The sequence below is a fragment of the Dendrobates tinctorius genome, unplaced genomic scaffold, assembly GCF_039654945.1.
Source record: "Dendrobates tinctorius isolate UK_male_01 unplaced genomic scaffold, ASM3965494v1 ptg000163l, whole genome shotgun sequence".
NCBI lineage: Eukaryota > Metazoa > Chordata > Amphibia > Anura > Dendrobatidae > Dendrobates > Dendrobates tinctorius.
The window spans coordinates 4135758-4159245 of record NW_027361830.1 but is presented as its reverse complement, the minus strand read 5'-3'; the positions used below and the strand labels follow the sequence as shown (position 1 = coordinate 4159245).

Below are 23488 nucleotides of genomic sequence, written 5' to 3'. Positions count from 1 at the left end.
CTGAAACCTCTGTCAAAGTTATCGGAGCACTCAAATCTCCTCCAAGACTGTCCAAACTTTTGCATCGGCCCATTTTCCTGTTTGTAATTTTTAAAATGAAAAAGTATTTATATATTTTTTCCAACCTTCAAAGGAAATGTAAAGTTCAAGTGACCTTTTAAAAATCAAAAATCATTTATTCAACTTGCTGAACTCTTCACAAGAACAGTAATTTTGACTAGGGGTGCCCAAACTTTTACATGCTACTGTATTAGGGTCCTCACGGTGCAGGAATATCCCTACCCACCCATGAATGTGCTGTAGGTCTATAGTATTGAGATGGAAGGTTCTGGCAGTGCAATACCTAGATAATTCTTATTACAAAGCACACAAAAAGTGGAACTTGCATGCCAGAACAAAAACCCTTCAAAATACAGGTTAGATTAGCAATTAGAGTCTATTACACTTAAAGTGTTAAAAGGTTTTCTAGAGAAGGTCTCAGTAGTGCCATCCTAATATATTTGCAGCTCTTCGGTAATCTGTATATGTACAGGTTTTCTGATTGTGGGGTACTCAGGAGCTGAAGTGTGCTGACTGTTGAATCTAAACTTACCTTCAAGGAGCCATCACATTAGACAAAGTTTGAAGACTTATAGATCAGCCTATTATGCCTGCTTATATAGTGCCACCAGAAATTGTCTTCACTGTCAACATTGAGGCTCACATTCAAAGTACTTCACAGTATTTTTAGCAATTTTTGACAGTAGGGAAAGTTCTCTTCTGAATCCTGGATAAAATCATTATTTGTGCGTAATTGAATAATAATTTTTATTTCTATACCGCCTACATATTCTGCAGCACTTTACATTTCAGAGGGGACTTGTACAGACAATAGACATAACAGCATAACAATAATCACATAGATCATAACATACCAAGAGGAATGAGGGCCCTGCTCGCAAGCTTACAATCTGTGAGGAAAAAAGGGGAGACACGAAAGGTGGGTGGTAACAGTTGCCCTGATTGTATGGACCAGCCATAATGTTAAGTGTGTAACAGTACGGACACAGAGGGCTAATGGATGCATAAAGCATGTGGGAACATGATGCGGGGAACCTGGTTATGGTAAAACTTTTGGCTGTGCCACACAGGGATAGATTAGGTTAATGTGTTGAGGTGATAGGCCAGTCTGAATAAATCTGTTTTCAGGGCACGCTTAAACTTGTGGGGATTGGGGACTACTCGTATTGACCTGGGAAGTGCATTCCAAAGAATTGGCGCAGCACGTGTATAGTCTTGGAGACGGGAGTGGGAGGTTCTGATTATTGAGGATGCTAACCTCAGGTCATCAGCAGAACGGAGGGCGCGGGTAGGATGGTATACTGAAACAAGGGAGATGTAGGGTGGTGCTGAGCCATGAAGAGCTTTGTGGGTGAGGGTAATAAGTTTGTACTGGATTCTGGAGTGGATGGGTAGCCAGTGTAATGACTGGCACAAGGTAGAGGCATCGGTGTAACGATTGGCGAGGAATATGATCCTGGCAGCAGCATTCAAGACAGATTGGAGGGGGGAGAGTTTGGTAATAGGGAGACCGATTATAAGGGAGTTACAATAGTCGAGACGAGAATGAATAAGAGGAACAGTAAGTTTTTGCAGAGTCAAAAGTAAGAAAAGGTCGAATTCTAGAAATGTTTTTGAGGTGCAGAAAACAAGAGCGAGCCAGTAATCGTATGTGGGGGACAAAGGAAAGCTCGGAGTCAAGTATGACCCCAAGACAGCGGGAATGTTGCTGGGAGTAATAGTGGAACCACACACGGAAATGGCAATGTCGGGTATAGGTACATTAGTAGCGGGAGGAAACACAAGGAGTTCAGTCTTTGACAGGTTCAGTTTCAGATATAGTGAAGACATGATGTTAGACACAGCGTTTAGACAATCGCTGGTGTTTTCTAGAAAGGCTGGCGTCATGTCAGGAGAAGAAGCGTCTAATTGGGTGTCGTCAGCATAGAGAGAGTACTGGAATCCAAATCTACTGATTGACCAATAGGGGCAGTATACAAAGAGAAGAGGAGGGGGCCTAGGACTGATCCTTGAGGAACCCCAACAGTAAGGGGAAGGTGAGAGGAGGAGGAGCCAGCAAAAGATACAGTAAAAAAGCTGTCAGAGAGATAGGAGGAGAACCAGGAGAGAATGGTGTCCTTGAGGCCAATGGAATGGAGCATAATGAGGAGGAGCTGATGATCCACAGTGTCGAATGCTGCAGAGAGATCCAAGAGAATTAGCATGGAGTAATGACCATTTGATTTAGCTGTTAGTAGATCATTAGAGACTTTAGTGAGGGCATTTTCAGTAGAGTGTAAAGAGCGGAAACCGGATTGGACAGGGTCGAGAAGAGAGTTACCAAAGAGATAGCGGATAAGACGGGAATGGACCAGGCGTTCCAGGAGTTTAGAGATGAAGGGAAGATTAGAGACAGGTCTATAGTTAGCGGTACAGTTTTGGTCGAGGGATGGTTTTTTAAGAAGTGGATGTATGATGGCATGCTTAAATGAGGAGGGAAAGATACCAGAAGAGAGAGGTTAAATATTTGTTAGGTGAGGGGTGACAGCAGGGGAAAGGGGCTGGAGTAGATGTGACGGAAATGGGTCACTGGTGCAAGTGGTTGGGCAAGAAGATGCAAGGAGCCTGCTTACTTCTTCTTCTGTGACTGGTTCAAAATCAGAGAGTGAGCTAGATGCAGTGGGGGAGGTAGGACAGTGCATGGTATGAGGGAATTGGGAGATAATTTCCTGTCGGATCTGGTCAATTTTTTCTTTGAAGTAATTGGCCAGATCGTCAACTCGAAGCTCCATGGTTGGGGCCTGTACTCTTCGGTTGAATAGAGAATGAAAAGTGTCAGAGATGTTTAGGGTTATTGGACAGTGAAGTGATGAGGGTGTTGAAATAGGTTTTGTTTTGAGAGGTGAAGGGCAGTGTTGTATGTTCGAAGAATAAACTTATAATGGATGAAATTTTCGGGTAGGTTGGATTTTCTCCACAGACGTTCAGCGCACCTGGAGCACCGCTGCTGAATATAGACAGTGTCTTCAGATGAATCGACCATTAAGAATTATTCATCTTTGTGCATCTATTCTCTGGAATTCTTTGCCCCAACAAGTCCGACTATCAACCACATTTGGATCCTTCAGGCAGAACCTGAAAACCCACCTCTTCAAGAAAGCCTACAACCTGCAATGACCCCGCTACCTTCTTCTCTCTCACCACTACCGGTGATATCACCTCAACCAACACCGGAACTGCTGCAACCCACCAACCTACTGTCTCCTTCCCCACCAACCTGTAGCATGTAAGCCCGAAAGGGCAGGGTCCTCTCTCCACTCCGTATCAGTCTGTCATCGTTAGTTTGTTTACTGTAAGTGATATCTGTAATTTGTATGTAACCCCTTCTCATGTACAGCACCATGGAATCAATGGTGCTATATAAATAAATAATAATAATAATCTTGAATGGGGACCTGGATGTTTGCTTAGTTGGTCCTGTATATCTGTATGTGTTGTACATATTATATTAGCTCATCCCTAGTCTCTATTCTTCTTGGCATACATTCCTAGGTTGTCATCTATAGATGGCCCTATCACTACAATGATCTGCTGAGCTACATGCCAAGCAGTCTTTCCGGGATCACGGAGAACTCTACATTGCCTTGTTTCTGAGCCATCATGTAACCATCCAAGATAAATATCAGGGTTGATATAGTCCTTTGTTACATGATTTATGTTTGATTGCTATGTGCATCACAAGGCTGATAAGTTACATGGCATTTAATGGACAAAGGCGCTTCCTCTGTAAACTGTCACCTAAAAAGAACAATGTTGTAGTGCCGGATGAGTGTTCGCCAAACCTGCCATAGGGGTAATGTATTCATCTCCTTGGATACAGATGTATTGGCAGCAACCGTGAAGTGCTGGATACATTGCCAGACAAGTGACACTAGACCAGCGAACCATTTAGGAACATTTCCTCTCAAGTTGCAGTTGTTACAACAGGCTGTTTTCCCTCTCAACATGTCCTAACAATAAAGAACAATTTGTCTGTGCATTTTCAAAGCAAACAATTGGGAACCTAACACTTGAATCCGAGCCATTAATACTCTGCACCGTGTTGCCATGTGTGTAACAGTTTACTGATCCCATTGCTCAGACAGATGTGCCTATCATTTTATACATTTTATCATTTAACATCGGAGTGTTGTGAGAAAGGTTCCCTAAATTAGCATTCATGTAAGTGTGTTTTAGATTTTTTGCAATATATGAAAGAAAAATGTTATATTGTTACATTGGAATAGATTTTTAGCGCAATGTCATGTAGTGGGATTTGTTTTTTTAAATGATTTTGGTATATTTTTTCCAAAAGAATGAGCGAAAAAGATCTGGTGCTGTTCCTTTTTTTTTTTTCTCCCCTTATTCCAACAGCAATTTCTTTTATTTTTCAGTCGAGATAGCCATGTGGGGGCTTGGTTTTTTTTTGTTTTTTTTTTTTGTGAGAACCCTATTATTTGGATTCTGGTTCAAGCTCGGGTACAGTTCTTTTTCCTGAACCCAAACTTCAATGGGTTCGCTCATGACTAGTCACCACTTTCCAGAACCATGACATTCTCAATTTTTTGGATATGTGGCTGCGTGAGGGCTTGTTTTTTGCACCCAGAGCCAATGTTTTTATTGATACCATTTTAGATAGATACTGTATTTTGATAGCTTATTACATTTTTTTCTGTTGCATTAGCAACTGGAAAACTGCATTTCTGGGGTTTTGATTATTTTTCTCATTTTACCATTTACCAATCAGCATAATTTCTTAGATTTTGCTATATTGAACTTTTATGAACACTGCGATACCAAATGTGTGCCATGTATTTTTTTAAATTAATTTTTAATGGGGGAAAGGAGGGTGAACTTTTTTTCTATATATTTTTTTTTTAAACTTTTTCATTTGTTAATGTATTTGTTAGTTCCCTTAGGGGACTTGAAGTTGCGATCGTCTAGTGGGCTGGTTTTTACAGGAGTACCGTGATGACAGATCTTCAGCACCCTGGCTGTTATGGCAACACATCGGCATCCCACAGTCACATCGAGGGAGTGCCGATGAGAGAATAATACGACACGCCCCATATGCCAACGCGCTGTCAATGGCGCAGTTTCAGGTTAACTGCTTCTCCCGCAGCTGTTAGAGGCAGATAATGGCTGCAAATGGGGCACCAACTCTATGTTAATGGGTAGATATTAGATTGGCAGATGAATATTATGTAACTTGATGTATGTATAGATGGGAATTAACCCCTTCACCGCAGACCTTTTTTTTCCATTTTGTTTTTCCCTCCCCTTCTTCCCAGAGCCATAACTTTTTAGATTTTTCCGTCAATATGGCCATGTGAAGGCTTGTATTTTGTAGGACAAGTTGTACTTTTGAATGACACCATTGATTTTACCAAATAATGTACTGGTAAATGGTGAAAAAAAATCTAAGTGTGGTGAAATTGCAAAAAAAAAGTGCAATTCCACAATTTTTTTTACCATGTTCACTAAATGCTAAAAATGACCTACCTCCCAATATAATTATCCAAGTCATTACACTTTTGCAGATATTAAACATGTGTAAGTTATTTTTAGTTAGGTGGTAACTAAAAATTCCAACGTTTGTTTAAAAAAAAAAAAAATTACTCCATTTTTTGAGACCCGCAGCATCTTCTTTTTTTGGGATCTGGGGCTGGATGAGGGCTTATTTTTTGACTGCCGAGCTGACGTTTTTATCAATATATTTTTGGGATGGATACTAACTTTTGATTGCCTGTCATTGCATTCTATTGCAATGTTGTAGCAACCAAAAAAAACGTAATTCTGGCGTTATGAAATTTTTTTTTCATTACGCCGTTTATTGATCGGATCAAGACTTATGTTTTCATAGATTGCGCGTTTCTGAACGCCGTGATACCCAAATATGTGTATTTTTAGTTTTTTAATTTTATTTTGAATGGGGCAAAGGGGGAATGATTTGATCTTTTTATATTTTTCTATTAAAATGTTTAAAAACATTATTTTTTACACTGTTTACTTCAATCGTTTCCATGGGAGACTTGAAGCTGTGATCTACTGTTCGCAAGAGCTACACATAGCAGGGATTCAGCCCTGCTTTGTGTAGCAGAAATGCTCAAATGCTATGAGCACCGTCCACGGGGCAGCGCTCACAGCAGATCGGCAATGACACCCACAGGGGTCTCCTGCAGACCCCAAGTTGTCATAGGGGAACATAACAGCTGATCAAATGTCAGAGTCCATATCAAAGGTGAGACATGACATATGATGTATGGTAAGTAGATCAATATTAAATGTGCCAGGTAGATAAACTGAAACCATAACCCAGAGAGGGGTTGAAGGTTCCAAATAGCACTAGCGTAAAGCGGAATCCAATAATGAAAGTGCAGGACAGGAAAAAAAAAAAATCAAAATAATAACTTTAATTCCAAAAAAAAAAGTTCAGAATGGTAATTGTCCCAACACAGAGGACACAATTGACACATGTTGGTGGGTGAACCAAAGGGACAAGAACCCCTGGAAGTGAAAATCCAAGTAGAAAGGATAAAAACGTAATCAATTTATAATGACATTCTCAATAGAAATAAAATTGGCATGCCAGAGGAAATTATATTAAAGTAAAAAGTTAATTAATCTGAGGATATAATAGTATATACATCCTGGCAGCGAAGGTGAAAGAGGCTCACGGACCAAACACACCTGACGAGTGTTTCACGAATGCTTCATCAGGGCCACTCTTATTTCTATTGTGCATACGTCATTATGGATTGATTACATTTTATTCTTAGTACTTGGATTACCTACAGAGGTTCTTTTTCCTTTGGTTCACCGACCAACACTTGACAATTGTGCGGTCTGTTAGGAAAACTACAATTATGAACTTTTTGGTCTTTATAATTAATTTTTTTTTTTTTTTTGCAGTAATTTTTTTTAGCACTTTGATATTTTTTTCTGTTCTACACTGTATGTTTATTGGCTTCTAAGTAGATGTTATGTAAATACATTTAATTTATAGGCAGACAGATACGGATAGATATAAAGGCCCCGTCACACTAAGCAAGATCGCTAGCAATATCGCTAAAGCGTCACCGATTTTGTTACACAGCAGCGATATTGCTAGCGATATCGCTATGTGTGATACTTACCTACTTACCTCCGACCGGCTCCACCGCTGGTTATCGCTGATCGCATGAGAACGTCCTGGGCTGTTTCTCGTCGGCCGACAAGAGACGCGTGGACGTGGGCGGGAGGACGTCATCATCGCCGCGTCTGACAGGTAAGTAACAACCGCCGACCGCTGCTATGTCGCTGGTGAGATCTGCCTGTTTGGCAGCTCACTAGCGACCACTTAGCGATGCACCAGCGATCCTGACCGGGTCGTATCGTTGTCGGGATCGCTGGTGCATCGCTAAATGTGATGGTACCTTTAGGCATTTAGATATTGTATGTATAGTTAGGATTTATAGTTTTAGGTAAATGATTTATATATTAGATTTTTGGTACATAACTAACATTTATTATCAGCTAGATATTGGGTTAGATGGTTATTACGAAGATGGGTATTGAGTATATAGTTATATTTGTTAGGTTGATAGTTAAGTAAATAGATTTCTGTAGGTCGATGGATATTAAGTATAGCTTGGCTATATAGACATTACGTATATATATTTTAGGTAGGTATATTGATTATACAGTTATGTTTATTAGGTAAGTCTGTAATAATTCATTAGCTTACCCCTCTGCACTATGCAAAAATGTCTCCTGCCTCTGAAATTGTATTATAAAATGTATTTTATGGAGTTTGTTCTTAATGGCTACAATAGTCGGCATGAGAGATGTATAGTTGTTGTGCTTTGCTTCTTTTTTTTTTTTTTTTTTTTCTTTTTGCTTGCCACAAATTTTTAATCTACTCAGTTTAAATATCAAAGAAAGTACTGTATGCACCCTACTTTGTTTAATGAGTAAGGATTCCTCCCAGGGCCTTTAGTATGAAATGTTTGACTTTATGTAAATCTAGGGAGATAAGTAATGTTGCTTGTGAATGTCTAGGAATGATGCCTGTGAGCTCATCTGGCCTAATGAGGAATAGTCCATGGTGTTACTACATGGGGCATCTCATTAGGGTCTCTTTCACACCTCGGAGTGGGCTGTTTAAACACTGGGATGAAAGTGCTACTATTATGGCTGGATAATTAAAGACAAAAGGGGCATATGGTCAATTGAATCCGTCCCTCCCCCATAATTGTAGAATATTGTTTGCTCTAGTGCTTTGTTACTAGAAATGGAAGATTGTTGCCACTAAATAGACAGAGGATTCTGTATGGCAGCCGGGAGCACCTGTCCAGAGGAGACTCTGTTCTTGGTGCAAAGGCTGTGTGCGTTTTCTATGAAAAGGAGTTGTCCGAAAATGGCCAACACCTTGCACATAGTGTTCCCACCAACACGGTGCAATGCATTTTTCTTTGCCAAGCTAAATAAATTCCCAGGTTTCTTATGTGTTTGTGTTTATAGGCTTCATAAGGTTTTGTTTGTCTAAATTGCAATTAATAAAAATAAAGTTGCTGCAAAGTTGTATAAGTTTTACAAAAACTAAAAAAAAAACAGCAAGAGTAACATGGCTGATCTACACGTTCGCGTATAGTTATGGGAATGAGATTGTAAGGAGGCGCAAGAAAAAAAAAATTCTTATGGAACGACAAAGTAAAGCATTATATTTCAGCTTGGTTTATTATTGTTTGAATACTGTTTCCAGATGGGCAGTGACTGCGCACATATCTGTTGTAGTCGGAGTATATCTACTGTAAGGCTGGGTCACATTGCGAGTGCAATGCGAGAAACTCGCGCCTCAATACCTGGCACTGCCGCCGGCACTCGGGACCGGAGTGTACGGCCTCATGTCTTTCTATGCAGCTGAACGCTCCAGTCCGAACCACCGGCGGCAGTGCCAGGTATTGATGCGAGAGACTAGCGCGAGTTTCTCACATTGCACTTGCAAGTGTGACCCTGGCCTAATGCTGAAAATGTCATTGGCTACTGAACCTAAAGAAGTTTTACTTGGTTTACAGTGTGAGACTGGAGTGCCAAGGACCCCCCTGTTATGCTGCCTCAAGTGCCCACATTTGAGCTACTTGCATATATTACATTATTCTCATATTTACCTTTGCTTCTATACAATAATAGTTTATTGGTTTGGAAAATGATTGATAAGATGCTGTTATTGTCTGTACATAGGAATCGTGTATTGTGCCAATTACTGCTCATATGGGGCATTGGGCAACTCACTCCTGCAGATTCTGTGGTTTCCTTGTGGGCTGGTCCAGGGGCTGACATATCATTGGTGTAACATGTGCAGTTGCACAGGGGCCCAAGATGTAAGGGGGGCCCATTTCTCCCTCCAAAGCAGGTGCAATTTTGCATTTTTAGGAGCTCTTAGGCTGCAAGGGGCCCATATATTCTTGCACAGGGGCCCTTCTCTGTGTCTGCCAGTTGGCCGGTACTAGCCCTTATGCAAATAATCTTGTTTCAGTTTGTATTTATATATTTTATTTCAATTGTTCATTTATTTAATTTTTGAAAACTAGTCTTTATGGATTTCTCCCAGTGTTTCAGTGACTTATTTTTCTGAAGGGAAAATCTCTACTAGATTACAGTTAAATTTTCTCTGTGTGGGGGGATGTCCTATATGTCTGGGTTAATTCTTTTATTCCAAAGCCTTTAATTAAAAAAAATTGTTGCATTAATAGAAAATTCAGAAACGGAAACTGGTACAAAAGCTAATAAAGAGGTCTGTAAATCCGAGATATTAAAAGGATCCCTCCCAAAAAGCTGGCCTTCAGTGTAATTTACCAAGGAAAACCATACAGCGTTGTCATATAGATAATATCATTCTAGAAGGCAGTTATCATAAGACCCCATTCAGATGAGGCAGTAGTGGAGTGGCAGGGAAGCAAAATCATGGTAACAACTGCATCCTGAGGATCTATAGAGTAAATTCAATTGATGTGATTGGATGTGGTTGCAGTTTTTTACACCTGAAACATTAAAAAAAAGTTTCACCTGTAAAAATGGCAAACTCCATGAAAACTAGTAATACTGCATGCAGTTTTTCAAATGCATTATTTGTTGTGGTGTCATCCACACCTTATTTGTGCTGTCTGAATTTGCTTTTTTTTTTTCCCTTGGGAAGAAAAACTTACCATACAGCCCTGTGATTTATTCCACCTATACCTTCATGAGATCTGTCATCCTGAATGAATGGATCTTAGATGTATGTATGGGTTAGCAGCACCCATCTACATAGACTACATGGTCACCTGTGCAATGTTTGGAATTGGAAATTTAACCTTTTACATTGGCCACTAGGGGCACTATTTCATTAAAGTTGTTGTAGAGCACAAATTTAATTGACATTCAATATCTTAAATGCTGCTGATATGAAGAAATTTAAGATATAATGTAGCATAAATTTTATTACCTATCCTATATCATGTGTTATTAAAACCTACAATAAAGTCACTGTCGTTTCAACAAACGTTACGTAAATATAATGTCTCTAAAGCTCTGTGGAATTAATGGCGCTATATAAGTGAGTAAAATAAATCAAAATAAAGAATAAAACAATAGAACATGTGAATATAAGTAATTTTGTATTATGTCTTATCAGAGAAATAGGTTACAAAGTTATATAGGATGAAAAAAGACACCAGTCCTTCAGGTTTAACCTTTCTCGACCAGTTATACATTCTTTATCAATTATTTATAATCCATAGTGCCATTTGTTGGGAGGAAATCATCCAGCCCTTTTTTAAATGCTGTTAGTGCCTACCTTACTACCTCTTGTTGTAGGGCATTACACAGGCTGACTGCTCTAACTGTAAAGAACCCTTTCTTATTTAGCTGCCGGAATCTCATTTCTTCCACCCAAAATGAATGTCCCCTTGTCCTTACTATGGGCTTTGGAAGGACTATTATTATTTATATAGCACCATTGATTCCATGGTGCTGTACAAAAGAAAGGGTTACATACAAAACACAGATATCCATTACAGGAAACAAATTAACAATGATAGACTGGTACAGAGAGAAGAGGACCCTGCCCTTGCTTACATTTTGCAGGATGACTGGGAAGGAGACAGTAGGTTGGGGGTTGCAGCAGCTCTGGTGGTGTTGAGGTGGCAGCGGGTTTTTTGCAGGCTGTAAGCTTTATTGAAGAGGTGGGTTTTCAGCTTCCGTCTGAAAGATCTGATAATTGGACGCACAGAATTCCAGACAATTGGGGATATTCAGAAGTCTTGGAGGCAATTGGGTAAGGAGCGAATAAGTGTGGAGAAGAGAAGGAAGTCTTGGGAAGACCGGAGATTACGTGAAAGAATATAAGTTCGGAGATGTATGGAGGAGAAAAGTTATAGATGGTTTTGTAGGTCAGTGTTAATAATTTTAACTGGATCTGCTGGGGAATTGGGAGCTAAAGAAGGGATTTGCAAAGGTGAGAAGTGTAGGAGTAGCAAAGATGGAGATGAATTAGTCGGGCAGCATAGTTAAGGACAGATTGGAGGGGTGCAAGAGTGTTAGCAGGGAGGCCACAGAAGAGATTGTTGCAGTAGTTGAGGCAGGAGATGATGAGGGCATGTACAAGCATTTTAGTAGATTGAGGGCTGAGGAAAGGACGGATTCTGGAAACATTTTTGAAGTGGAGGCCACAGGCGATGGCAAAGGCTTGAATGAGTCAAGGGTTACTCCGAAATAGTGGATTTCTGGTACAGGGGAAAGTGTGATGTCATTTTTTTGTGATAGATCAGGTAGGGAAGATACGTGAGATGGAGGAAAGATGAGTTCAGATTTGTCCACATTGAGCTTGAGGAGGATATAGTTGATAGACATTCAGGGATTCTGGACAGCAGAGAGGTGACGATCTGGGTCAGAGGGGTAGATGAGTGTCATCAGTGTAGAGATGGTACTGGAAGCCATGAGACTTTGAGTTGTCCTATGTAAGGGTATAGCTGGATAAGAGTAGGGGTCCTAGGATAGAGCCTTGAGGGACTCTCACGGGTGAGGAGAGACGTGCAATTCCCCGTGTTCCTGTTCCCTCACCGTTTAACCTGCTTTCCCTGGTAATGTACCTTGATTTCTTACTCTATTGTGAAGGTATAGCGTTATATTATGGACTTATTATGGGATATATATTATTAGTGGTGTATGAGCTGCCAGATATTTTGCACGCCTTCACATCTCCCCTATTTTTGGGCGCTTTTGATTGTTTTAATCTTGTTACCATTTTAATAATACTAAATAAAATATTGTACAGTTTTAACTTTATTTTCTGGAACTTTTCTTTCGGCTGTGGTATATGTAAGTCCGAATTGTTGTTGATTAGTATTGTGAAGTGCCAGGATTTCATTAGTATAGGACTTTTAAGTGGAGGACTAAATCATGTTCCAGTCTTCTGTATTGGCTACAAATATATTTATACATATGTTTCTTTCTGTAAATGTGCTTTTTTTCTGAAAAACTAGTAAAATTTGATTTGGCTTAAAGCAATACAAGCATCCAGCTCATTCAGTTATCAGATCAGCCACCCATTGAATCCCATGTGGGAAAGGGGGAGTAGAGTGAGAGGAACACAAATGTGTGGTGCTGCTTTTTAGCAAGTGTTTTATCGCGCCTCAGTATGGATTTACATTATACTGAAATATTGTGCTGCAATAATGAGGCTGCTTATGTACTTGTAGGAAAGCAGGAATTCCTCATGTCTCTTTAGCTGCTATATTGTCTGCCAAGCACAATAACTTTCTAAACACTAGGTCTGGCCGAATCAGAAGAGTGCTCCTGTGTGAAAACGATGTATGGGCCCTTTGTAGCCTAATAGATCATTTTAATGCAAAACTACACCTGCTTTGGAGGTAGATTTGGGCCACAGTACCTTTTTGGGCCTCTGTGCAGCTGCCCAGGTTGCACAATGCAGAATACAAGTCATACAATAGTCAGAAATATTATTTCTCATGGGCGCACACAACAGATTTTTCTGAAAAATTAGGAGGTATGCTTTAGAATGTGTTAATTCTATATAATATATCTTCAGTAAGCATTTTACTGTACATCTGTATAACTTATTGCATTCCCTTTATGATAAACTCACAGGGAACCTGGAAACATGCAGGGACCTTTCACTTGACTGTCTCTCTACCTGCCTTTTGACATAAATTGCATAGTATAGTTGGAAATAAAAATTGGGTAAACGTGGATTTATGCTGCGCTGGTGAATAACTGAAGATCCGGATGTATTAATAAATTGTGGTTTTATTCAACGCGTTTCAAAGTACTGAGACTCCATCAGGAAATATCACAAATGTCCTGTCTGGGGTGCTTGTTGATTTTCCTTTCCAACAGCATCTCATGGAATGGTGCAGGTGAAAAGTGTTCTCCTGGCCTGTTGTCAAGACATTTGTGGTAGCTCCTTATGGAGTCTCAGTACTTTGAAACGCATTGAATAAAACCACAATTAATACACCCAAATCTTCAGTTATTCACCAGCGCAGAATAAATCCATGTTAACCCAATTTTTAGTCCTATGGTGGCCATCAGTGGACCTGTGGATGTGCTGCAGTGAATATTCCTATAAAGGCCCCGTTACACATAATGATGTCCCAGCGATCCCACCAACGATCCGACATGATGGGATCGCTGGGACATCGCTAGGCTGATCGCTGGTGAGCTGTCACAAGACAGTCCCTCCAGCGATCAGGACCAGCGACGCTGGTTTCTAATGTAAACATCGGCTATCCCAGGAGCCGCGGCTCCTGGATACCCGATGTTTATATTAGAAACCAGCGTCCAGCGTCGCTGATCGCTGGTTTCTCGCTGCCACACGCAGCGATGCGTGCTGGCCAGCGGGAGACCAGCGATCGAAAAACTGCCCAGGCCGATCGAGCACGATCAGCGATACCCGGCAGGGGGGCCGTTCGCTCATCCCCGTCACACACAGCGATCTCGCTGGCGAGATCGCTGTGGCGTCACAAAATAAGCTCAATTTTAGCTCCATCTGGTGAGTATATTTCAAATGTATTAAACCTTTTGTGTCTTGGTTAAGACCCTCTTTTGCGCTATTTTCTCCAGCAGCACCTCTTGATAGTATAATTAGAAAAATATATACTGCATGTCCCTTAAATTCTAGCCAGGCGGGAAGATCAGTGTCATGGCATATGTTGTCAATATGTTGGCATCAAGGAGCTAATAAATTAACAAAAATATTCACCTAACCATTTTTTCAATGTCCTGCACAATGTTAACTATTTAAAATGTGGTGTAATGAATTAAATATTTTAGATAAATGTGTAGTAAGAAATAAGAGGAGCATATAGCAGTATGTGTACTAGTGAAATGCTTTATTCTAGCAGAAGTACGAAAAGCAGACTTCTATTGTACTATTTCATGCCATGTTCACTTATGCTGTGTTTATTTTCTCCCCAGGCTATGTGGTTGATGCTGCAAACAGATGAGCCTGAAGACTTTGTGATATCTACAGGGGAGGTCCACAGTGTTCGTGAGTTTGTGGAGAAAGCTTTCAAGCACATCGGGAAAACCATAGAGTAAGCAAATGACATAACGAGAAGACGTCATTACTGTTATCTAAGTAATAGAACGATTTTTGCAGTCAGATCGTAGCGTTAAATGCAAAACTGAAGACCCTCAGTGCTGACATATGTATTAGAGGGAAATAATTAGTAGACATTCCTGTGTCGTTAAAAATTTAGTTTATGTAAATGTGTTGGCATCCTCACTTCATAATAATGCAACACATTTTACGTCTTCCCTAGCCATGAAAAGTAAATTAATCACTAAAAAAAAATTTCCATTGAATTTCAGCCCTTGCACAAAATGAACGGTTTCCATTATTTAAGTGATCATCTTGTTAGCTCAAGACAAATCGTTAACCAGGACAAGGCAGCTGATATCACTCTCGCATGCTGATTTGAATTATAATAGCATATTTAGCTTTAAAAGGGGTTTAATGCTTAACTCTTTAGCGACTGCCGATACGCCTTTTAACGGCGACAGTTAAGGGTACTTATTCCTTAGCAACACTTTTTCACGGCGCTGAGAAATAAGTGTATAGCGCCCCCCCAGTGTCAGAATTTCTCCCGGGGTCACGGCTACCAGGCGGCGTAGCTGAGACCCTGGAGAACATGATTCGGGTCGGTTTTTATCGACCCCAGTGTTGCGATCGCCGTTATTTACTGAATAACGGCGACCTAAAAAAAGTCAGATTTCCCATTTGTTTCTCTCTCCTCTGATGTGATTTTGCACATCAGATGAGCGAGAAATGGGGTCCCCTGAGCCCCCCTGGCACCTGCCATGTCCCCCCGGTCCTTCCTATCACAGTCATCAAAATTAAAAAAAAATAGTAAATTAAACTCCCCTTTATCACCCCCTTAGGTAAGAATAATAAAATAAAAAAATGTATTTTTATTTTCCAATTTTTGGTTAGGGTTATGGTTGGGGTTATAGGTTGGGTTAGGAGTATAGGGTTATAGTTGGGGTTATAGCTAGGGTTGGGGTTATAGCTAGGGGTTAGGATTATGGTTGGAGTTATAGCTATGGTTAAGGTTGCGTCTAGGGTTAGTGTTGGGGTTAGGACTTTGTTAGGGTTGGAGTAAGAATTTGGGGGTTTCCACTGTTAAGGTACATCAGGTGGTCTCCAAACGCAACATGATGCCCGCCATTGATTCCAGCCAATTTTGAGTTCAAAAAGTCAAACGGTGCTCCCTCCCATCTCAGCCGTGCCATGTGCCCAAACAGTGGCTTTCCCCCACATATAGGGTATCTGCGTTTCTCCTGATACCCTTGTCAAAATAAAAATTTTGGGTTCCAAAGTAATTTTTTTGTGAAAAAAGTAAAATGTTAATTTTTTTCCTTCCACATTGCTTTAGTTCTTGTGAAGTACCTTAAGGGTTAATAAACCTCTTGAATGTGGTTTTGCCCCCCTTCAGGGGTGCAGTTTTTACAATGGTGTCACTTTTGGGTATTTTCTGTCACATTGACCCCCTAAACTTCAAATGTGAGGTGGTAACTAAAAAAATGATTTTGTAAATTTTGTTGGAAAAATGAGATCTCTGGTCAGCTTTTAGCCCTTATAACATCCTAACAAAAAAATTGTTTCCAAAATTGTGCTGATGTAAAGTAGATATACGGAAATGTAATTCATTAACTACCATATTTTTCGGATTACAAGACGCATCCCAAATTTTAATGAGAAAAATAGGAAAAAAATTTTTTCAAATAAAATGGTGGTGCATCTTATAATCCACGCGCCTGATCGCTTACCAGGGGTGGTATCTGTGGTGAAGCGGGGTCCCAGGGCCGCTGCTGGAGGAGGCAGGAGTTGGGTGATGCTGCAAGCTGGGATGAGGGGGTGTTCCGATGTGCGGTGCGCCGTTGCAGGTGTATGGTGCTGCTGCAGGTGTCTGTGGTGCTGCTGTGGGTGTCTGTGGTGCTGCATTTCGCTGATCGTTGGTCTCTCGCTGTCACACGCAGCGATGCATGCTGGCCAGCGGGAGGCCTGCGATCAAAAAATAGCCCAGGACATTCCTGTACGATCAGCAATACTCGGCGGGGGGGGGGGAGCCGGTGGCTGATGCATGCCACATAGCGTTATCACTGGCGAGATCACTGTGGCGTCACAAAATCAGCGATCTCGCGGTTTGTGACGGGGCCTTTATACTCATCTGGAGGATCGTGAATCTGAACATCGATGCCTCCAGTCAATTTCTTATATGCAGGTCCCAACCTCACCATGAACCATGGCGCCTTTGCCTTGCTGAGTGGCCTCTATCTCGAATAGTGTCTTCCAACGTGTTTCATCGTGAATTGACTCATCAGGGGAATTGAAATCTATCCTGCTGTATGAAAAATAGCGTGTGAATTGTCCATTAGACTTGCCTTATATAGGTTCAAATATGCTGCGCCAATCCACATGTTTCCGGATGCCGGACTTCTCACTTCCGGCATATGGAAAGTAAAGGTTCTGCTGTGAACCGCTAGCGTCATTTCCTGTGCCCTTCACCTAGCCGGTGTCCTCATTTCCGGCTCATGGAACGCAAGCGTTCCCGCTTTGGAAGGCTCATGTCTTTTGAATTCAACTTAGTGTTGTTGTACCGTGCATGCGTACTACATCATGTAGTAGTTATACTGCTAGCCTTTGGTGCTTGTCAAGCTATGTGCACACATAGTTTTAGGTGCTGCGGATTTGTCTCTGCGGATTTGGGAAAATCCACAGGTAAATCCGCAGGTCAAAAGACCTGCGGTTTACCTGCGGATTAGCCTGCGGTTTAGCCCTGCGGTTTCACACTTCTACAATGGAGAAGGTGTGAAACCACAGCGGAATCCGCACAAAGAATTGACATGCTGCGGATTTGAACCCGCAGCAAATCCGCGCAGAAAAATCTGCCGCATGTGCACAGCGTTTTTTAGTTTACCATTGAAAACAATGGTACTGTACAACGCAACTAAATCTGCTTCGGACCCGCAGAGCCTGAAACGCTGCGGACCCACAGCAGAATCCGCAACATGTGCACATAGCCTCATAGGAGACTTACAAGCACTGTATCACCACATAAGGGTGCAAACTCATTGCTACCCATATGTTTAGGGGAAATGTTTTACAATCAAACAAGCAAGTTGTATATTGCTGTAGAAAGCCCTTAATGAGGACATTTACAGGATTCTAAAATCCATATTATCTTTAAACACTTTCATAGAACCAAGGCTCCTCTCATTACAGACGTCTCTCTAAATGCTACTTTAGTCTGTCAATGTAAAGATATATTGCTTTACGGATGGAACTCTCTGTTTGTAATAAAACTTCAATCCATCGTGAAAAGTTTTGGTGAACTGTGAAAATCAGGGTTGACCAAAACTTGACACTAATTGTTAATAACTGTATCTTTGCTGATAGGCAGCTGGACTGAAGTTTTTCTATAGAGTCAGCTTATATAGTAAATTTAAATTCATAGAAATTCATAGTAAATAGGGCGCTTCACTATCCTCTCATGCCAAAATACAAGTCGTCATGTTGCACACATTATCATATTATATACTGTGTGTGTGTGTGTGTATATACATACATACATACATTAGCTGAAGAGCCCGGCGCTGCCCGGGCATAGTACCTAACTACGGTGAGTTATAACAAATAATGAATAATAAATGATTATATATATATATATATATATATATATATATATATATATATATATCTGTGTAGAGCCCCACCCACTCCGCATAGTCACATTCACTATAATATCCCACATCATCCCGTCAGCCAGAGCTACCGGACAACAACCCCTAATATCCCACATCATCCCATCAGCCAGAGCCACCAGACTACTACTCCTAATATCTCACATCGTCCCGTCAGCCAGAGCCACCAGACAACTACCACTAATATCCCACATCATCCCATCAGCCAGAGCCACCGGACTAATACCCCTAATATCTCACATCATACCATCAGCCAGAGCTACCGGACAACAACCCCTAATATCCCACATCATCCCATCAGCCAGAGCCACCAGACTACTACTCCTAATATCTCACATCGTCCCGTCAGCCAGAGCCACCAGACAACTACCACTAATATCCCACATCATCCCATCAGCCAGAGCCACCGGACTAATACCCCTAATATCTCACATCATACCATCAGCCAGAGCCACCGGACAACTACCACTAATATCCCACATCATCCCATCAGCCAGAGCCACCGGACTAATACCCCTAATATCTCACATCGTCCCGTCAGCCAGAGCCACCGGACTAATACCCCTAATATCCCACATCATCCCGTCAGCCTGGGGTCAGAACCAGAGTGCTAAGTGGAACGGTCCTAACTTTCATACCGGGGATCCCTTTAAGAGAGGCCTGGGGTCAGTACCAAAGTGCAGAGTGGATTTGCCCTCACTTCCATACCGGGGATCCCTTTAAGAGGGGCCTTGGTGAGAACCAGAGCGCTTAGTGGATTTGCCCTAACTTCTATACCGGGGATCCCTTTAAGAGAGGCCTGGTGTCAAAACCAAAGCCCTGGATGGATTTGCTCTGACTTCCATACCAATGATCCCTTTAAGAGGGAAGATGTGGCCACATGATGGAGGATGTGTGATGTGTATATGGGCACAAGAGGGGGGATTCATTTCTGTCATGTGCTCTCTACTCCTTTCTGCTTATGTTCCGGGGATGCTAGATTTCTCCCACCATGTCTGTGTCTGCTTAGGTGTTGTCAAGTGGGAAAACTTGCTCATAGCAACCAATCACAGCTCAGCTTCTTTTAACCAGCTCTGGTGAAATGAGAGATGCTTAGTGATTGGTTGCAAAGAAAACTGTTGCTCATAGCAACCAATCATAGCTCCGCTTCTTTTGAAGAGCTCTGTTGAAATGAAAGATACTTTGTGATTCGTTGGTGATACACACACACACACACACACATTCAGTGTGTGTGTGTGTATATATATATTTTTATTATTATTATGAAAAAAGGAAAGAAAGGAGCACAAAAATTGAACAGACAGTGCAAAGCCTTCCAGGCATATACCAAACCTCAAAAATAGTCCTCAAGATGAAAGCAGTACACCAAAAGAAATCCAGTCAAAGAAATCCAGTTGCGCAGTGTGAGACGCCGATACATGGCGCGATTACAATGGTTACTATGGGGTGAGTCATGCTCATTTATATGTTTATAATAATGTTAATAATGTGTGTGTGTGTGTGTGTGTATGTCCGGGATTGGCATCCGCACCGTCGCAGCTACAGCCACAAAACTTGGCACAGTCACATGTCTCGACCCCTAGAGCGTCCTAAGCTGTGTTGTGAGGCGAAATTTTAACCCCGCGCATTCGAATTCACCAAACAATTTTGCCCCTATCTACATACTGGGGGAAAAGTGTGTGTGTCAAGCCCCGCCCCTCATTATGATGTCATAATGCCCCATCTACCTAATGGGGAAACAGTGTGCGTATCAAGCCCCGCCCCTCATTATGATGTCACAATGGTTGCCATGGCGACGCTGATGTCATCATAGGTTACAAGCCCCGCCGCTCATTATGATGTCATAATGGTTGACTATGAGATGGAGGATGTGTGATGGGTATATGGGCATGGGACTATGAGATGGAGTATGTGTGATGGGTATATGGGCATGGGACTATGAGATGGAGGATGTTTGATGGGTATATGGGCATGGGACTATGGGATGGAGGATATGTATGATGGGTATATGGGCACGGGCCTATGAGATCGTGGATATGTATGATGGGTATATGGGCACGGGACTATGGGATGAAGGATAATTATAATTTGTTATAACTAACCACAGTTAGTTACTATGCCCGGGCAGCGCCGAGTTCTTCAGCTAGTTACTAGATATTAATGGTTTTTAAGTGGAAATTAATATCTTTTCATCAATTGAGGCACTTTTGCACATTGCACTATAAATGCACTTTTTGATAGTTATACAAAACATGAATAACAATGTATTGCACAATGTACATTATCTAATTGTTTGTAAATGCCTGTATGATTGGTGAGCTTTAAATAGCACTCACTTTGCATTGTTACACTGCTTGAGAAAGGTCCACAACTCCCAGGACCGAAATGTCGCTGTATGGGCAACTAGCCAAATGGGCTAATAAATTAAATAGCACTTCGACTGGATTTCTTTTGGTGTGCTGCTTTCATCTTGAGGAATGTATGTATGTATGTATATGTATGTGTATATACAGTCATGGCCAAAAGTATTGACACCCCTGCAATTCTGTCAGATAATACTCAGTTTCTTCCTGAAAATGATTGCAAACACAAATTCTTTGGAAATATTCTCTTCATTTAATTTGTCTTAAATGAAAAAACACAAAAAGAATTGTCCTAAAGCCAAATTGGATATAATTCCACACCAAACTTAAAAAAGAGGGTGGACAAAAGTATTGGCACTGTTCGAAAAATCATGTGATGCTTCTCTAATTTGTGTAATTAACAGCACCTGTAACTTACCTGTGGCACCTAACAGGTGTTGGCAATAACTAAATCACACTTGCAGCCAGTTAACATGGATTAAAGTTGACTCAATCTCTGTCCTGTGTCCTTGTGTGTACCACATTGAGCATGGAGAAAAGAAAGAAGACCAAAGAACTGTCTGAGGACTTGAGAAACCAAATTGTGAGGAAGCATGAGCAATCTCAAGGCTACAAGTCCATCTCCAAAGACCTGAATGTTCCTGTGTCTACCGTGCGCAGTGTCATCAAGAAGTGTAAAGCCCATGGCACTGTGGCTAACCTCCCTAGATGTGGCCGGAAAAGAAAAATTGACAAGAGATTTCAACGCAAGATTGTGCGGATGTTGGATAAAGAACCTCCACTAACATCCAAACAAGTTCAAGCTGCCCTGCAGTCCGAGGGTACAACGGTGTCAACCCGTACTATCCGTCGGCATCTGAATGAAAAGGGACTGTATGGTAGGAGACCCAGGAAGACTCCACTTCTTACCCCGAGACATAAAAAAGCCAGGCTGGAGTTTGCCAAAACTTACCTGAAAAAGCCTAAAACATTTTGGAAGAATGTTCTCTGGTCAGATGAGACAAAAGTAGAGCTTTTAGGGCAAAAGCATCAACATAGAGTTTTCAGGAGAAAAAAGAGGCATTCAAAGAAAAGTACACAGTCCCTACAGTCAAACATGGCGGAGGTTCCCTGATGTTTTGGGGTTGCTTTGCTGCCTCTGGCACTGGACTGCTTGACCGTGTGCATGGCATTATGAAGTCAGAAGACTATCAACAAATTTTGCAGCATAATTTAGAGCCCAGTGTGAGAAAGCTGGGTCTACCTCAGAGGTCATGGGTCTTCCAGCAGGACAATGACCCAAAACACACTTCAAAAAGCACTAGAAAATGGTTTGAGAGGAAGCACTGGAGACTTCTAAGGTGGCCAGCAATGAGTCCAGACCTGAATCCCATAGAACACTTGTGGAGAGATCTAAAAATGGCAGTTTGGAGAAGGCACCCTTCAAATATCAGGGACCTGGAGTAGTTTGCCAAAGAAGAATGGTCTAAAATTCCAGCAGAGCATTGTAAGAAACTCATTGATGGTTACCGGAAGCGGTTGGTCGCAGTTATTTTGGCTAAAGGTTGTGCAATCAAGTATTAGGCTGAGGGTGCCAATACTTTTGTCCGGCCCATTTTTGGAGTTTTGTGTGAAATGATCAATGTTTTGCTTTTTGCTTCATTCTATTTTGTGTTTTTTCATTTAAGACAAATTAAATGAAGATAATAATACCAAAGAATTTGTGTTTGCAATCATTTTCAGGAAGAAACTGAATATTATCTGACAGAATTGCAGGGGTGTCAATACTTTTGGCCATGACTGTATATATATATATATATATATATATATATATATATATATATATATAGTGTGTGTATGTATATATATATATACATATACAGTCATATGTTAAAGTTTGGGCACCCCTATTAATGTTAACCTTTTTTCTTTATAACAATTTTGGTTTTTGCAACAGCTATTTCAGCTTCATATATCTAATAACTGATGGACTCAGTTATATTTCTGGATTCAAATGAGGTGCAATTTTTGACCACTGCAAAAACATAAAAGTGACATTAATATATCGTAGATCCTCCTTTTGCAAAAATAACAGCCTCTAGTCGCTTCCTGTAGCTATTAATGAGTTCCTGGATGAAGGTATTTGTGACCATTCCTGTTTACAAAACCATTCCAGTTCAGTTAAGTTTGATGGTCGCCGAGCATGGACAGCCTGCTTCAAATCATCCCACAGATGTTCAATGATATTCAGGTCTGGGGACTGGGATGGCATTCCAGAACATTGTAATTGTTCCTCTGCATGAATGCCTGAGTAGATTTGGAGCCGTGTTTTGCATCATTGTCTTGCTGAAATATCCATCCCCTGCGTAACTTCAACTTCGTCACCGATTCTTGCACATTATTGTCAAGAATCTGCTGATACTGAGTTGAATCCATGCGACCCTCAACTTTAACAAGATTCCCGGTGCCGGCATTGGCCACACAGCCCCAAAGCATGATGGAACCTCCACCAAATTTTACTGTGGGTAGCAAGTGTTTTTCTTGGAATGCTGTGCTTTTTAGCCTCCATGCATAACGCCTTTTTGTATGACCAAACAACTCAATCTTTGTTTGATCAGTCCACAGGACCTTCTTCCAAAATGTAACTGGCTTGTCCAAATGTGCTTTTGCATACCTCAAGCGACTGTTTGTGGCGTGCTTGCAGAAACGGCTTCTTTCGCATCACTCCCATACAGCTTCTCCTTGTGCAAAGTGCGCTGTATTGTTGACAGATGCACAGTGACACCATCTGCAGCAAGAAGATGCTGCAGGTCTTTGGAGCT

General features: G+C 41.2%; 1 protein-coding gene across 6 annotated transcripts in view; it reads left to right on the top strand.

Annotated features, from left to right (window-relative positions):
- Positions 1–23488, top strand: part of GMDS (GDP-mannose 4,6-dehydratase) — a 944793-nt gene that overhangs the window by 728392 nt on the left and 192913 nt on the right. For all 6 annotated transcript variants that reach the window (XM_073550144.1, XM_073550143.1, XM_073550145.1 and 3 more), the window contains one exon: positions 14536–14654. In XM_073550144.1, the coding sequence (XP_073406245.1) occupies positions 14536–14654 (119 nt within the window). The remainder of the gene's footprint in view (positions 1–14535; positions 14655–23488) is intronic.